Source organism: Plutella xylostella, chromosome 21 (genome assembly GCF_932276165.1).
Source record: "Plutella xylostella chromosome 21, ilPluXylo3.1, whole genome shotgun sequence".
Classification (NCBI taxonomy): domain Eukaryota; kingdom Metazoa; phylum Arthropoda; class Insecta; order Lepidoptera; family Plutellidae; genus Plutella; species Plutella xylostella.
The window spans coordinates 10,522,096-10,540,360 of record NC_064001.1 but is presented as its reverse complement, the minus strand read 5'-3'; the positions used below and the strand labels follow the sequence as shown (position 1 = coordinate 10,540,360).

General features: G+C 36.4%; 1 protein-coding gene across 1 annotated transcript in view; it reads left to right on the top strand.

The window, feature by feature from the left end:
* Positions 1-1,818: 1,818 nt before the first annotated feature.
* Positions 1,819-18,265, top strand: part of LOC105389045 (protein sidekick-1) — a 103,267-nt gene continuing 86,820 nt past the window's right edge. The window contains exon 1 of the mRNA XM_038115794.2: positions 1,819-1,891. Coding sequence (XP_037971722.2) covers positions 1,819-1,891 — 73 coding nt within the window. The remainder of the gene's footprint in view (positions 1,892-18,265) is intronic.

Here is an 18,265-nt window from a genome sequence, read left to right as displayed (position 1 = left end):
TAAGAACGTAAATATAGTTCTTATAACAATAAAATATGATGGTGACCTTGAGCTGATCTGATGATGGAAACGGAAGGCAGTCAAGGGAACTCCTCAACGGTATATAGCAACTACCTCGTGTTTAGGCTTGAATGATTCGTATTGATTAGTAGGACTTTTTGGTATCATTTGCATCTTACTTTTGATTAAAAATTATTGCAAATAAACTAAAATCTATAAAATAAAATAATAATTTAAAAAAATAAAAAACCGACTTCAAAAAACCACTAAAATGTAAGTAATAATTTAAGGTTTACACAAATTATATGTGACAGTACAAATATACCTAAGCAGGAACTGTTCTTTTTTGAAGTTGGTGCCATATTTCTTTAGATTACTTTGTCACTGCACCAACATCAAAAAAGAACAGTTCCTGCTTAGGTATATTTGTACTGTCACATATAATTTGTGTAAACCTTAAATTATTACTTACATTTTAGTGGTTTTTTGAAGTCGGTTTTTTATTTTTTTATATGGCATAAGAATAATTTCATTCGTAATTATACAGGGTGGTATAGTAAGTAATAAGCCGAAGGGAGGTTGCTCAGGGAGCTATTTCAGGACAACTAATGTTCAACGACATCTGTAAATTCGTGAAAAACTATTTTAAACACCTGTTTTTTTTAAGTTTTCATGAAACACTATCTAGTCAAAATTTATGAATAATGGAGTAAAATGTTACATTTGTTGTTATTTTTATACTCGGTTGACGATGCTGTTGTCTAACGTATTCTCATGAAACTTTACTGAGTTCGTTGTCCCAATAAATGTGACTTCAAATTTAAGCGTGTTTTTTTAAAATAAAACTTAACAAACTTGTAATATAATACCTCTCTAGCGTAGTATCTTAAAGCGTTCTTTCTCAGAAAAAGCTTTGTTTCTTGCAGTATTAATAACATTAAATAAATCGTTGTTAATATTACTATAACACAGATACAAATAGTATAAAAACATGTATTTATCTTTAGTCTAGACTGAGTCTATAGGGATTCATCTAGTTGGCAAACTACTCGAGTGCTGTTCCCTGACAAACTCATAAAACAGAAAGTACGATACAGTCTGAGTATAATACGCTACGTGGGAGCAAAAAATATAATGTGCTGCATTAATAATATTACGATCAAGCTTTTGATAAAGTTCGTGTAGAGTTTGTTTGTGCGGTGTTGAAGAGCACACACAAATTTGTTTGAATAGTATAACCATCACCCTATGGGACTATAGGGAGCTTAGTTTTTTTCTTAATGTTTAGAAAAAGTATCTAGGTTGCATATCACATAATATTCTTTGATATTGATTTTTTTACTTGAACTTTCAACACTCATTTTTATCATTAATGTCGGTCTTTATTACATTTAGGTAATTAAAGAGACCATTTACAGGATCCTACTGTTTTCCTCATTCAATTAAATTGAAATATCAACTGAATAGCCTGGTCATAACAGGAAAAACGTCTCATCTCAGTAAGCATTTATTTGATTGCATTTGAACTGTAGCGGTTGTATGTGACAAAAAGCTACATTGTTCTTCTTGTTATCGTGTCCACGATAAACAATAAAGGTGAACAGGGTTTGTGTACTATGGACACGTCACCCTAGTAAGCTCAATTTGCGCACTCCTAACCCACCGTCAATTTTGAACAAACAAAAAACGGTAGAAAATTCAAATTTCGAATCCATCGTTGCAGGTCGCCAGCGATGTAAGGCTCGGTGATGCGCGCACCACCGCATGCGCCGGCGCAGTGAGGGCGATGACCTGCACCATGCCGGCGCAGTGAGGGCAATGACCTGCACGATGCTGGCGCTGCTGCTGCACTGCGTGTGCGTCGCCACCACCGCCTCCTCAGCCAGCTCAGGTATGTACCTTATTGTAGGTAGTGGAAATAAGTCTGCGGGTATGAAACTTGCGACGGGCGGAGCGGCGGCGGAGCGGCGGCGATGTAATCAAATAAATGCAATAAAAACATAGTGTGTACGAAATAGGCGACGGCGGAGCGGCACCGCCCCGCCCCGCCATCGCTCCTCCCGTCGAAAGTTTCGTACCCGCAGACTTATGGTGATAATGAAAATTCATGGGGAAATTAGAGATGTTAAGATCTCGCGTCAATGGTTCGATTACGTATGTCATGATATTATGTATTTATAAAACGTGAGGTGCAATAGTGCAAGAAACAAAAAAATATATGATATAATAGACTGAACTCGAAGAATGTTCTGTGGGAAAAAAATGCATACTGTAGACTTTACATCAGCGATGGCTTGCTATTCATTTAGGTACCTACATAATATTATTGTTTTTCCTACCTTTATAATGTGGCATTAAACATTTTAATAACTCAAATCCAACACTTCAGTAAGCACCTAAATGAAACGCCACATGTCGTTCAAATAAAATCCAACGTTATATTAAAAAGATTCACCTCCACTCTCCGTAGACTGAACATTTCAATATCGACGTCAATAAATGAGCAGAATCACTTTGAAATCCTACGATTTTCAATCTACCCCGACGTATAGCAGGTATAGCCGTCAGCAAGTGAATTCACTTTCGCCGTGTAGCGGTGAAAGATGCCTGTCTGTATTTATCTCTTATTTCCGATCCGGTAACTTTGAATGACGTCCAAAAATATGTTTTGAGCAACCAGATCTGCTCAATCGCGCAAGCACCCGTATTGATATCGGGCTCCATTTGATGGAATGAAATTTCATATTATTTTGTGTCACATATCATAATAGAGACAGACGTATTTGATGTCGAGATACAAGTAAGTATGTTCTCTGCTGTTTTGTTTCAGTAAAACTGGGACTGTTAACTGTAAATTTAAGATTTGATATGAATTATAAAGTTAGGAGTTTTGCATAGCAACAAACTTTTATCTCAAGCAGTTTTTTTCAAGTTTCCAGTTTGGAAAATGCGAAATAAATTAAGGTAAATAATATCATTTGTAGTGGCCCGACCGGTCCGCTGAGGTTTTCGCTTAAAAGGAAAAGGAAAAAAGTATTAAAAACCCTAAGATTAACAGTTAAAGCTGGATTCCAGTCTGCTCTACGAGGGACCAAAAAAACGACTCACTTTTATATCCGTCGTCCGGACAAACCATATGCACATTACATAATAATATATCTTTCACATTAAAATTTTAACTGGAACATTACTTTACGTCCATTATTAACACCTGAAGTGAAGTTAAAATATAATAAGGCAAAAAACAGAAACTTCATTATCGGTATAGTACAGCCGTCAATGACATAATTAAGTATGGAACGGTTGTATTTTTTTCAGCGTTCACAGTTGCATGCCCCTCGATATGTACCTATGTGAATGCAAAACCAGCATCCGTTATACGATATTTCGTAGGTACAAAGGATTATCGATATGTAAACAATGCGAGCATTACCTACAGTAAAAATATTTGGGATTATCACAAAGCCGTACTGTAGTAGTTCATTGAACTGGAATATTGTGCGATGCTAAAATATTTGAAGGATTTACAGAGTAATTCCTCGTCGTATGCCGGTTTGAATCAACTTTTATTTTGTTGTAAAATACAAATTGCTTCATTAACAAAAAATCATAAAAGAACATAATATATTTACTGTTGTATTTAAACGAGATCTGAAAAATGTAAGGAACATAATCATAATGATGAAATGGCGTAAGTTAAGCTGCATTAATAAATAGTTAGTAACCTTTACATCCTCTATCAATAGTATAACGTATTGAACGTAAGAAGAGTATTATTATTGAAACAAACAATTGACATCGTGAATTTGTCGGGAGCTTACGCAATCGTTTTATTTTTTGGAGAAAACAGGCAAAAGATCAAAAAAGGTATAACAAAAAAGGTCGGAGGCCTGTTTAAGAGCTGTCCCTTGACAATCGTTGGTGATCAAAGGGCCTCTGACTTAGCTTCGGTAATAGCCCTGACAATTTTGTTGTTTGATTTTTTTCCGCCATTTTTTCTCCTGCGTATTGAAAGGGTTGCTCTTACTAACTGCGTGAAAGCCTCGAGTGGTCGTCGAGCCGCTGGTCGCTGGAATATATCGATGAAGAACAACTATTATTTTCAAGTTTGTTGACTTTTCTGCTCATGGACCTTTTATTTAGTAAGTCTATTTTTTTTATAAAATATATTATTTATAATTATTATGAAATAAAAAAACGGTTACAAGCTAAAATAACATATTCATAAATGGATCGAGAAACTCATATCAATTATTCCCTTAAAATCACAAACAAGCCAACTTGAAAATACAAACATTATAAAGTTTTACACCGCTCGCTTCCACATCATTACTCGATGTTTCCCCTCGGGAGACTTTGGGAACTTGATCACAAACATACCACCAACTCATCGAGAGGTGGTCACCTTCTACTTACCCGGGGAATGTTTGTGTTTTGCTTTATTAACACTATCATATCGACGGTGGAAAGGCAGAATGTTTTATCCGCCACTTTTGGCGAATATGAGTTATATACACCGTTGGAATCGCCTGATTTTTCTCTTTCGAATGGTGCGGGTCTCGTTTCGATCTGAGCACTTTTTTGGCGCTTAAGACATCGGTGGTTTTGGAAATCTTAATACTTTTTTCTTGTATTAAGAGCCACTTTTTTAGTCATTTGTATGTTCAAACATACATGATCAATAATAAAGTTATATAAAACATTTTACCCTTACTAAAACAGTAAAACACTGTGACTTAATTCATTTTAAATGAATGTGAATTTGTATCATTAGTTACTTAAGCGACCTACCTGATTGCGAAATAAAACATAATGGATATAAAACTAAATGCTTTCTTGTCAAAAATAACATAAAAGCACTTAATATATTTTACGTAATTGTAATTTAAGCCTCACTGGCACTTAAACCATTTTACCGGTCAGTCTTACTCGCGGCGTTTGGCGGTTAATACAACTTTACCTATATCTGTTTAATGGTACAATTGGCACTTAAGCGGTTTTTTGCGATTTTTAGATAATTGATATAAGTGATATAAAACAATTCAAAAGAATCGCAATGAAGCGGTTTATGGTGTTTAAGCTGTTATATTATTATTATATCCAGAAGGATATTGCGTGAAAACGCCAATATATAAATAGGACCGGTTGGAAAGGTGTCGCTTCAGTACCCCACTGGGACGTTCATTCGGAGAGGACGTGCGTCTATGCGACGCAGTTTGGCGCCGCGTGCGCAGCGTAATTACGTAGGTACAAACTCAGATTCGTTCGCCAGTATAAAACTATAAATATTTTTTATTATATCACCAGATAACTACATTAAATTATAATATCTATTATTTTACGGTTCTAAATAATAGTGTTGCTGTAATTAATATTTATTGAGTTATTAATAAAAATATGCACTTGGATCCTTTCTCCTAAATTACTGCTTCTATGCAAGTAGGGAATTTTAACGTTTCTCTAAAAGGATCAAACCAAATATTATTTTTTCATAAAATATTTTTTCTATGACAATATGGTTCTTAAAGTAAAATATTTTTAATGTATTAACATGACATTACTTTTTATACAAAATGAAAATTATATACCAAAAATAAACTTATTCTTAAATAATTTACCTATATCAAAATCTAGTCAGAAACAGGATTTCTTATCTATATAACCGAAAATGTGTTCCCAAGCGCAAAACTCTGGATCAACTTAACCGATTTTGATAATTGTTAGGTAATTATACGAAATAGAAGACCATGTTTTAAGTGAGTGACCACGAGTACCACGACCTGTTTGTATCCCATAATTTTCAGAATAAAGATTTTAACGAAAAGCAAACCTTATAGGAAAAGTTGGACATGAATTAATTTACTCTAACTTCACTTCATCATCCTCCATCGCTGAAGAGTGCAATATCTGGTATATTGCATCTATCCTGCTTTTTATGCCTCCGTAGAAAATCCATCGTTCTCTGGTACTTTGCCACTCTTCAGCGATCGTATGGTCCGTATCAAATCGTCTTATTTGGTTGGATATTTAAATTTCTGTCAAGATGCAGGATAGTCATAAATCTCATCATTAATCATCATCATTACGTCCCCACTGCTGAGGCACGGGTCTCCTTCCAATGAAGGAATGGTTTTGGCCTAGTGCACCACGCTGGCCTAGCGTGGGTTGGTGGGCCCGAACACAAGCAATCTTGTGCTGAGAGAGTTGTCGGGTAAGTGAGCAACCAAACTGTCAGACGTTTTCAAGCCGCCCGAAGGCCTCTGACTAGCCTTAGCGACCTGCCGATTTTATTAATCATAATGATTACGATTATGCATCAAGATACAAGATGCTTTTGGTATATTTGCATCTGCATCCAACTCCTCAGGTGGTGGTTAGGATCATTAAAAACTTCGGCAATGTGGCCATACCATCTTGAAAGTCAATCTTCCATAGTAACAAGGAGATATCCTGGGTTTTGTTGCAATGTTCTTCAAGATTTGTATAGATCCTTCATGTTTTCTATGGCAGCCGATGGTTGTGGTCTCATTTCTGGACATAGAGTCACCCCTAGCAGCGTTTGTCGTTTTATAAATTTCGTTTGATATTAAGTTTACAAAGAAAATACTCGTACGCAAGTGCTTCTTTAGAATGGTCGTCTAGTTCGACGTTAAGTCTTCCTTGATGGTTGATCATATCCCATGTTTCTTTAGACATACCATTCATTATTTTTGTGTTCCTTGTGCCTTATTATTTCTTCGCAAATTTTTTACATCACGTCTTTGATGCCAGACCTTTGATCTTTGAATGAGACCTCGTCCAGACTTAGTAGATGGTATTTGTTGTCGATCTGGATACTAAGTTATCTTCTAACTTGTGGGTCCTGCAGCATATTTACACGACACCTTTGGCAGATCTTGTGGCCTGCTCCTAAACGCCCACTATCTTCAAGCAGATTTTTCCATCGACTAAGTGGTGATCACTATTGACATCAGCTACCCTCTTATTCCTAACATCCAGAAGTGTCTCCATTTTCGACTAATCGACCAATCCTCGGTCGATTTGGTTCTCGGTCCGGCTGTCGGGTGAGACCTAACTCACATTGTGTTAGCTCTTTGGGGTTACCACTACTAAACATTAGCAATTAAAAATCCTAAAGCATCGTCGCTTGCTTATCAAATCTAGCGTATCTTGTATGAATCTGACAGATAGTTTAGTTGATAGATAGTTAGTTGGCGAGCGACGCTGCTTATGAATTGATAATTGCTAATGTCTTGCCCACACTAAAATAGGTGCCGATACATGGCATAGAGACGGACGAAGAAATGTCGGTCGGATATGATTATTAATTGATGAATAAGTAAACCTGATCACTTGGATCTCAATCTCAAAGTGATTTCGCGGTGAACAATATGTTAATAAAGTTTATATAATAAAATAATGCTTCGAGAAAAGGATGGCACTGCCGTGCCCCCAGATATTATGAAATTTTTGTTTTCAATCTAGCTGACCCTTTTTACCTTTTATACCTTCCCTGGACTTTCACCAATGTTTCTAGACCAAAATCGGTTCAACCGTTCTCGAGTTCTGAGGTCCAATTATAAGTTCATTTATTCTTTAAGTCATTCATCTTAGATATAAATTGCCTTAGTTTGGCGGTTCATTCATTCTTATGGAATTTTTAAAGTAATATAAATTATCATAAAACATTATGCTGGTGTGATGGTTAAATCTCCTTGGTCTTTAAATTGTTTTTACTTGTATTTTATTAAAATGTTAATGTCGTTTAAGCCAATTTTACCTGACTGAGATTTTAGATGCCTATGTATTATGTCCCTTATTACAGTAAATAGAATATGTACATTTATTTTATATACAGAATTACATAGAAAACTATTTGAATTTTACCTATTTTAATTTTCAAAGCCATAGCTAGAATAATTACAGAGATATGATTTTTTTTCGAAAATTTCAAACTTTAAATCGCTCTGGTGAACATTTTATGTCATGGCGCTTCAAACATTCTGCCTTTCCACCGTCGATATAGTCGTTATTAGATTGTTATTTTTAATTCGTAATCATGATTATGAGTGCGTAATCATCCACTGCTGGACATAATATTATGAATCGATGAGTTTGTTTCGCCATTTCTTCTCCTCAGTGACCAAGCCTTTGTGTCGAATAAATGATAAATTTGAATGTGAACCTCTTCCAAGGTGTTATGACGCTCATAACATCCTGTCCTCATTCTTCCTCACTACGTACCACCTGTCTAAGGCCGTCAGTCCAGCGGACCGCTGCATATTATATTTAAACCCATGTTAATTATCATTTTGTTTTTGCTTTATAAGTTCTTCTTGAAAGTAGGACTTTGTGATTGGAACATCCAAGTCAAAATAGATAGACTTTATAAAAAAAACTATCAATAAATACGACGATAACTTGCTAATATTTTTTGAAAGTTACTGAAGAAAATTTAGCTACATATATTTTAATAATAATATATATTTTAATAATTTAAAATATATATTATTATGTTCATGTTAAAAATACAACCTCTGTAGCAAGTTGAACACGCACGGCACCCATGCATGCCGAGATGTGGCGCAAGAACATGCGACATGCGACGTTGCCAAACTTACATGAAACGCCACCATCCGATACCGTGGAGCATTATGCAATACATTGTAGGTACAGTCGAGGACCAGCAAAATGTAACACTTTCAAGTCCATTGCATTTTAGCGCCATAAAAGTTAAGTTCGAAATTCAAGTGGTGTAGTTGGAAAATGTGAACTCACTGGTACAAGCTGGTTGGTGTACCGCCAACTATTTGTCGGGATGGTTTTTATTGGAATGGCTGTTCTACTTACTAAGTCATTGTTTCATAAAGTTACCGCTTAAACAAAATGTTGAGTGTAAACACCAGTATTTAGGAGTCTTATAACTTCTAATGGACTTGTTAAGCTTTTATCGTAATTATTTATTAATGAACCGGCCGTTAAAAGTAAATTGAGGCAGAAACTTGAATGAAAGATTAAAAGCAATGGTCAAGCTTATTTTTATAGACGTTTCTTGTTATTTTTGAATATTTTGCATTAATAATATTATTTACAATACTTCTACACCTCACTCATCAAAGTTTTTTTTTAATCAATAAAGTAAGATTGTATTAGTTAATTGTAGTGAATTAGTAACCACGGCTAGAGTTGTAGGAATACACTTTACAGCCATTACTTACTTTTTTTTTTCGGTAGCAGTAAAATTAACACAGCCTTTGCGCAAAAATTAAAACAATTCAATACGCATTGTTTACATTCAGAGTACCAGGACTGCATACACTCGCAAGAATTAGTCCAATGCTCGGCACTGCTACCCAAATCCATTTCGAGAATGAGACCGTTCGTAGCAAATAGCTACGTGTGCTACGGCGTAGCAATCATTGTAGCCGCTACGCCGCTCGTAGCTCGTAGCGGCGGTACATTTAATAGTCAATTTCTGCACATACGTACATAATTTGACTCATACATACAGTTTTAGAGGTATTTGAACGGATGTGTAAATAGGCTTATCATGGGCCTTATGCAACAAGCCTTAAGGCCGATATTAGCATGGCTGTAAGTTAGATGATATTGTAATATTGGCACAGCTATATGTTTTACTAGTTTTGTTTACTTGGGACAGCGATGACACGTTTCCAATCTATTTAGTATTGGAGTAAAACCTTCGTGGTTTGGGTGAGGCTTTAGTTTTATTGAACTTGAGATCCTTCGGCCCTTTACGGGCAATCGTTTTTAATTAAATCCCTTTCAATTTGATGTGTTCCACGCAGGACGCTCTGCCCATTCGTGACCTTAATTTTAGAACAAAGTTTATTTTATAGAAACATACCTACCCAGAAATTTCACAGAAAAATTGAGAATATTCTCCTTTTGCTAAAGTTGCTTTAAAAATGTAGCAAAAATACTTAAACACGAAAAAGAATTAAGTGATATAAATAGTACTTAAATAGGTATTAGTATAATAGGAGAAAATATTCTTGATCATATACCAAATATTTGTATTTTTTTATTGTGTAGAGATAATTTTTAGGCTGAAATACAGATAGAGCCATAAGACACAGGTGGTGCATGCAACAATTTGTTTAATTGTCAACAGTGTGTTCCTAAAATTAAAAAATACGTAATATAAATTAAAAGTTAGAAAAACTCTCAGGTTTCAAGATAAAGTAATGTAGAGCTCCTAGTCCTAGATGCTCTTGTTTCACTTTTTAAACTTTTAAAATCTTTGGTTGGATAAAAGCTTCCCGTAAGTTTCCTGCACCTTTTTACATTAAAACTAGTTTTTTTCTTAACCTGCACCCCTGACTAGGAAAGAAGGATAGACAGGTTCTTTTAAAACTATATTTGTTTTGTTTGTCAGTCAGGCCGTTTAAAATAGATAAAACCAATAAACATTTAACCAATTCTTGATGTCGTTCAAATTGAAAATCACTTCGCAGCCGATTACACCCGCAATAACAAACCGAAACTCTTCTCCCAGTCTTCAGCTGAAACACCGAAATACCTCCCCCAAGTTTCATCAGATTAAAACATTATACGTGAAAATCCCTTTTAAGGGGAACGAGAAAAAAAATTCACAACCAGTGGAGTAATTTAATAAATGGTGCGCTGAGCGGGGCGGTGTGTAAGTGTGTGAAAATGTATGTATGTATGTAAATAGTCTGTATGTTTTGGCTGAAATCTTTGCTAAGCAGGTAAAGTTATGCGCGTGCACGCCTGACGGCATATTTGGGTAACTTGTTCTGACGGAAAGTTCCAGAAGGAACACGCGGGCCCAGCGGCGAACTACTACTAGCTTCGTGTGTGTTTTTCGCACGTCCTAAAGCTAAAATGTTGAAAGATTTGAAGATACATTTTATAAATTATCTATCGTAACTATCGACTAAAAATAAGGATTTAAGAAGTTATTATAAGAGTACGGCGGTTTATGTTATGTAACTGTGCCAAATATAAAGGTACATAGCTTAAGAGGTAGTGTCTTCTGAAGCTTTATACTCATATATTTTTATACTCAGGAATCAAGACGTGTTAAATGTTAATCTCAATAAACACGTTATGACAAGTAAAATAGCGGCGTAACGACTTAGGAATTGTATTATCTTTTTCTTTTTCTTTTTCTCTCAAAGAGCTGCCAGATATAAATAGATCACAATTTCGTGATAACACTCGGGAGCTACAGGATGATACGATGGAATATAATATACATATAAACTACAGGATGGAATCATATTAATTTCCGAGACTAAATTTTGTAGGTATACATGTCTAAGCATGAACTTAAGTCCTAATTAATGATATTTTAGCCGATCAGTACAAAGTCAGGTGTGATACTAACGTAAATTTTCTTTACGTTATTATTGCTGTCTTATGGGTCTCCAGTGTTTCAAGGGCCTTCGCAAGAGTGCTCAACAACTGCACTGGCTTCTGTCCAGCTCAGCCCTTGTGCTCTCAGCTCGCCGTCCACTTTAAACGTCTTTATATTATTATAATGAGACCAATTCCCGTACCGGAATGCATTAAAAAATCATTAACCTTTTGGAAAATCCGACTTGTCAGTATCGCGGCACCACCAGCAACATTGAACTGCCTATCACTATCAAAACTCCACTCTGTATTTATTTTGTTATTTTCCATCTGACTTCGTTACTTACCCCACAACAGGCTGCGCGGCTCCAACGCAATATTTCCACCATTTCACAAAAATAAATGTACACTTTAGCCGAGTATAAAGTATACGTACCGCACACAGATTGTGAAGGAGAATTCACGAGTCGAGTTGTGTAAAGCAATTTGATAAAAAGGCTGGGCGGGCGCGTCCCCGCGTGCGTGTGTGTCTGTCTGTGCGGTCTTGTATACAGCCGTTATTTATCTACGTATTTTATTTTAACACCTACCTACACATTCTTATATAAGTACATCTACTAAATTTACAGGTTAGTTACATGAATTAGAAGTGGGATGTGTCTGTGTCTTCAACCAAAACCACGTGTCGATGTGAATAAGTTTAATCAATTTTGCATGTGATGTTTGCATCATTTTTGGTGTGCAGTCACAAGCAATGAAAAATTTCCACCCACAAAATGCGTCAGCCGAACCAAAAGACCGCATTTTTTTTAAATATTTCATTTTTAAATTTGAACTTAATTTTTATGTTGTTAGTTGGTAATATTCTAATGTAGGGCAAAACACCCAGTAACTGACCACCTTAAGGGAGTTGTTCCAGTAATTTATCTGTAGCGGGCTCAATTCTTATCGCTTATTAAATCCGATTTTTGTTTTAGAAACTAGAATAATAGAGCTACATTCCTGAGTAAATAGCAAACATGTAGAAGTTACTCATTTTTTTATATATTTTTGCAAACAAAAAGTAGTGATTTTCGCAGTAACTGACCACTAAAATCTAGTAACTGACCACACTCGATGCCAGTAACTGACCACCAATTTAAAATGGTTTAAAAATGGAATTATGATTAAATCTTATTATTATTTATTTATTTGATTACTTCATGTAATAGTACCGATCCTCTGGTCTCTTTTAATGTGTGACACATCACTTTTGCTCAAGGTTTCTTAACTGAAAAGTGCATTAAATTAATTAATCAGATTAATGCATAATTTAAATAATATCTTATCCTAATAATCAACCATTTATTTATTAAAAACACAAGTTTATGCATTTTTGTTAAATACTAAAAACAAAGGAATAAACACACATGCACATAGTGAACACGCATTTTAAATTTACAGCTTTCAGGGAGATTAATTGGCCCCAATGTAGTACCTTCAGATAAGTCACAGAAAGGGCGATTTTGTTTGTCCGGAACAAGCCAGGTTCAGTGGGACAGGCCCATGAAGCATTCATGGTGCCAGAAACGAGCATTTTCTTAAATATAAAGTAGCGAATCCACGTGCTAAAGTCGGTCTTTTCCATATTCGGTATCAACTGATGAGGAGGAGGAATCGTGGCGGATTGTATGGTCGGCCTGGGAAAACATAAATTCCCCGCCGGAAAAGTAGGCCCTTTCCCCGCCGGTCCTTTCAAGGATGTAGGACCAGAGACAGATGGTTTTCATTATTGCTGAAACCCCACCCAGAGACTTTCAGTGCGGCTAAAAGAGTAATTTAGGCTAGCCATTGTAATTATGACCGAATCAGATATTGGGGGTTAGTTTTTCAGGATACAAAGATGGATGCCTTGACGAACGGGATTTCAATGACTTTGTTGAGGATTCAACTGGAATATTTAGGATGCTGTTGAAACGTGCTTTCGTAGGTAAGTATTTGGCCAAAGACAGGAGTAGTCATTTCTGCAAGGGGGACAGGGAATCTTTGCCTCGTTGAAGAGGCGTCACTGAAGCAGAACATCGCTGTACTTTCTGCATTTTCCGCTGCTGGACTAATGTGTCTGCCAATGATAGTATAGCGTTGCCAGTGGATTCCGGATAGTTGTGGTATCGGTTCCAAATGGCTGGGGTGTTGGTCGTGGTAACAACTTATAGAAGAATGCCCCATTTCTTGTTTGCCGATTTTACCGTTCTGTTTGAAATCTTCTGGCCGTTCATAATGCCATTGAAGGGCGTGTTGGTGCACCGGCTGAGGCTGAGCTGCTAGCATTGTAGTGATGCTTTCTTTTTCCTATTTTGCTGAAGTGGCTTTGCCTGTCTTTGGAAAAATGTGGAGGCGCGTTTCGTCGTAACGTATATTCGGGTTGGGTCATTAATAGCGTCATTGAGGTCTTGTTCGCCAAGTGCTTTTGTGCTCGGGGAACCAATTTCATCTGGTTCACAAGCGCTGGCATTTGTTAGGTACGCCTTCAGCTGTTCTGAAAATAGCATTTGAGTATCTTTTCATAGAGTGAGTTGGTGAAAGCCATTTGTCTCCTGGTCTTGCATTCTTGAAGAGACTGCTCCAAGGATTATCTTTAAGGAAAAATTGTGACATCTGTCTTTATCCTGGAGAATCCACATTATCCTAGGCTGATAGTATGCTCCACTAGCGTTTGTATCTTCCTCATCAGCTAATACCGAATCTGGAACAAACTTGGACTTTGTGTTTGAATTCTCTTTATTTTAAAAGGTGCTTGCATGTCACCCTGAATTATTTTGGAATGTCTTGTTGATCCTAGTTTGTCTCAGACAAGTAGAATTGCCTTTTCTATACTTTTTTGCTATTTTGGCGCTTCTCCATCTCGCTGAAAGCTGTAAAAATATATCATATATAATAATACCAGTAACTGACCACCAATTTACCCAATAACTGACCACCTATGTCAGTAAATGGAAGGAGTGAAGATAGAATGCTCATATTTTGACACAAGAAAATGGCACATATGAGCTTTAATATTACGTTCTTATTTTGCCTAAATTCAGCTTCAACCAAAAATCCCAATAACCGACATAGGTGGTCAGTTATTGGAAAATCGCCGTTTCGTCGTCCAGTAACTGTCCACCCCATTAAAAACAATCAAACGGGAAATAACAAGCTGAATCTTATCAAAAACGTAATCTTTATAATTCAATCTATATGGTATATTTTTTTCTTTCAATGATTTCAATTTTTTTCATGGTAAATTTTACGATCAAAAAATTCACTTACCTTAACAAATACGTTAGTCACAACTGCAATTTACTCGGTTCGCGCGCCAACTGAACTTTTTCGATCGCTCACTATCCATCTGTTGGCGGCTGGCAAAATCTTTTGTATCAGTAATGCTCTCAATGAACGACAAAATAGACTGGATGTTCACTAGATGGCCCTGCTTGGCTATTTTTCTTATTTATTGGAGTTGAAGAGGAAGGTGGTCAGTTACTGGCACATGGTCAGTTACTGGGTGTTTTGCCCTACTGTTAAATATACTTCCACATGACCTTTCATCACGATCTATTATTTTTAGAAAATTATTAGATAATATTGTAGCTATCCTCATATTCCTCATGAGTTCATGAGTCAAAGAGTCCCTTATTTTGTCCGATTCTGTGTTACGCCTATCTTAGATATACCTAGGTAGAGTTATATTAACCAGAATTTTTCCTTATCTTTTTTGGCCACTCAAAAATGTCATACCTATCTCCCCTCACACACCACATACACGCGGCCGCCCCCAATGTAACTCACAACTTAGTTCCCCAATTTACATGGAACTCTTATCTTTTAAGCGTAAAATCGTAAGTAATCGTTCATAAAACTTGATTTTCCCAGCACTTTATTTCCCGAGAGGAAGGGTGGCCACACAAATACCACTTATAGGGAATTTATTTTGTGTGGGAGACATAAATAACCGCGGGAGGGCGCCACTGTTGCTCTCAGAGTATTCTAAGTGTACGTCACGCCCACGCCAAGAGTAGCTTAGAGGCTGCACTTCACAACAACTTAGGATAAAAATATATATAATTATTCAGACTTGTACATTGGTGATTCCGAAGCTTAAACATGGAACAATGACAAATGGCAAAGTAGGAAGCTTAGACTAAACTGCTGTAGTTTGATTTAAAAAACCGGCCAAGTGCGAGTCGGGCTCGCGCACAAAGGGTTCCGTAGCAGCAAATCACTGTAAGCACAATAACTTAACCAAAATTACAGTTAAATCAACCTATCTCAAAAACTATAAGAGATACTTTGATCAAACCAAAAATCGTTGAAAGAGTTAATTAGCATGCATCACCTCTATTTTTTTTAGAATTTTATACCCCGTAGTTATAAAAATAGAGGGGGGGGACATACTTTTTACGACTTTGAGAGCTGATATCTCAAAAACCGTTCACTTTAAGAAAAATGTTTTTTAGAAAACTTTATATCATTTTAAAAGACCTTTCCATTGATACCCCACACGGGTATGTACATCGAAAAAAAAAAATTCATCCCTCAGTTACATGTATGGGGGGCCCCACCCCCAATTCTTTTTTTTACTATTTAGTGTCATATTTTTGTAGCGGTTCATACAACACATATTCCCATCAAATTTCATCACTGTAGTACTTATAGTTTCCGAGTAAATCGGCTGTGACAGACGGACAGACGGACAGACGGACATGACGAAACTATAAGGGTTCCGTTTTTGCCATTTTGGCTACGGAACCCTAAAAATGGAATCTTTAAAGTATTCTTGAGGTATCGGTACACTGGTAGCTCTTATGGCTGTCGTGTCACAATGAACTGAGGTTTGTATTTATTGCTTATCGAAACACAAAGCTCTGAATAAGAAGTAGACTGGAAAATGTATCTGATCTTTTCTCTATTTGAACTGGCTGTTACAAATGTTTATCGGTATAGCTTGACATGTCCGGGGCAAGGGGCTTCATTCAAACACACATACGATTTCTACTTGCTAGATTTGTTGCACTACTTGTTTAGAGTTGAAAATAAAACAATTTGAAAACAGTTTGGATATGGTTACATTAAATTAAATTTATGAGTTCTGTAGTGCCACTCTTGAAAGGCAATGTATTGCGTCTGTCTTGCGTTCCTAACATTAAAAAAAATAACTTCTCATCAGAGGCGTTTTTCCAAAAAGAAAAATACTGATATGATCAGCTAGATAATGCCTATTTGGAGAACTTAGAAACAATAATATAATGCCTACAAATTAGAAGTTAACTTGCAAAAAGGCCAAAAAAGGCTTTTTCGGCCAAAATCTAGAATAAATTGTACATTTTGGGCACTTGGGTCTTACTGCTAAGTTCGAAAAAAAAGGCCTTATCTTGATGAACATTTATGTATTTTTAACTTTTTGTAAAATCGATTTTGAACAGAAGTTATGATTTTTAATTTTGATAACGCAAGACAGACGCAATACATTGCCTTTCGAGAGTAGGGGGGCTGGATTCGAGTAGGTACCTACCTAATTATACTGATAGAAGCCTACCTACAACCATTTATTATAGGGCAAAACACCCAGTAACTGACCATGTGCCAGTAACTGACCACCTTCCTCTTCAACTCCAATAAATAAGAAATATAGCCAAGCAGGGCCATCTAGTGAACATCCAGTCTATTTTGTGGTTCATTGAGAGCATTACTGATACAAAAGATTTTGCCAGCCGCCAACAGATGGATAGTGAGCGATCGAAAAAGTTCAGTTGGCGCGCGAACCGAGTAAATTGCAGTTGTGACTAACGTATTTGTTAAGGTAAGTGAATTTTTGATCGTAAAATTTACCATGAAAAAAATTTAAAATATTGAAAGAAAAAATTATACCATATAGATTTAATTATAAAGATAACGTTTTTGATAAGATTCAGCTTGTTAATTCCCGTTTCATTGTTTTTAATGGGGTGGACAGTTACTGGACGACAAAACAGCGATTTTCCAATAACTGACCACCTATGTCGGTTATTGGGATTTTTGGTTGAAGCTGAATTTAGGCAAAATAAGAACGTAATATTAAAGCTCATATGTGCCACTTTCTTGTGTCAAAATATGAGCATTCTATCTTCACTCCTTCCATTTACTGACATAGGTGGTCAGTTATTGGGTAAATTGGTGGTCAGTTACTGGTATTATTATAAATGATATATTTTTACAGCTTTCAGCGAGATGAAGAAGCGCCAAGATAGCAAAAAAAGTATAGAAAAGGCAATTCCACTTGTCTGAGACAAACTAGGATCAACAAGACATTCCAAAATAATTCAGGGTGACATGCAAGAACCTTTTAAAATATAGAGAATTCAAACACAAAGTCCAAGTTTGTTCCAGATTCGGTATTAGCTGATGAGGAAGATAAAAACGCTAGTGGAGCATACTATTAGCCTAGGATAATGTGGATTCTCCAGGATAAAGACAGATGTCACCATTTTTCCTTAAAGATAATCCTTGGAGCAGTCCCTTCAAGAATGCAAGACCAGGAGACAAATGGCTTTCACCACCTCACTCTATGAAAAGATACTCAAATGCTATCTTCAGAACAGCTGAAGGCGTACCTAACCAATGCCAGCGCTTGTGAACCAGATGAAATTGGTTCCCCGAGCACAAAAGCACTTGGCGAACAAGACCTCAATGACGCTATTAATGACCCAACCCGAATATACGTTACCGACGAAACGCGCCTCCACATTTTTCCAAAGACAGGCAAAGCCACTTCAGCAAAATAGGAAAAAGAAAGCATCACTACAATGCTAGCACCCTCAGCCGGTGGACCAATACGCCCTTCAATGGCATTATGAACGGCCAGCGGATTTCAAACAGAACGGTAAAATTGGCACACAAGAAATGGGGCATTCTTCTATAAGTT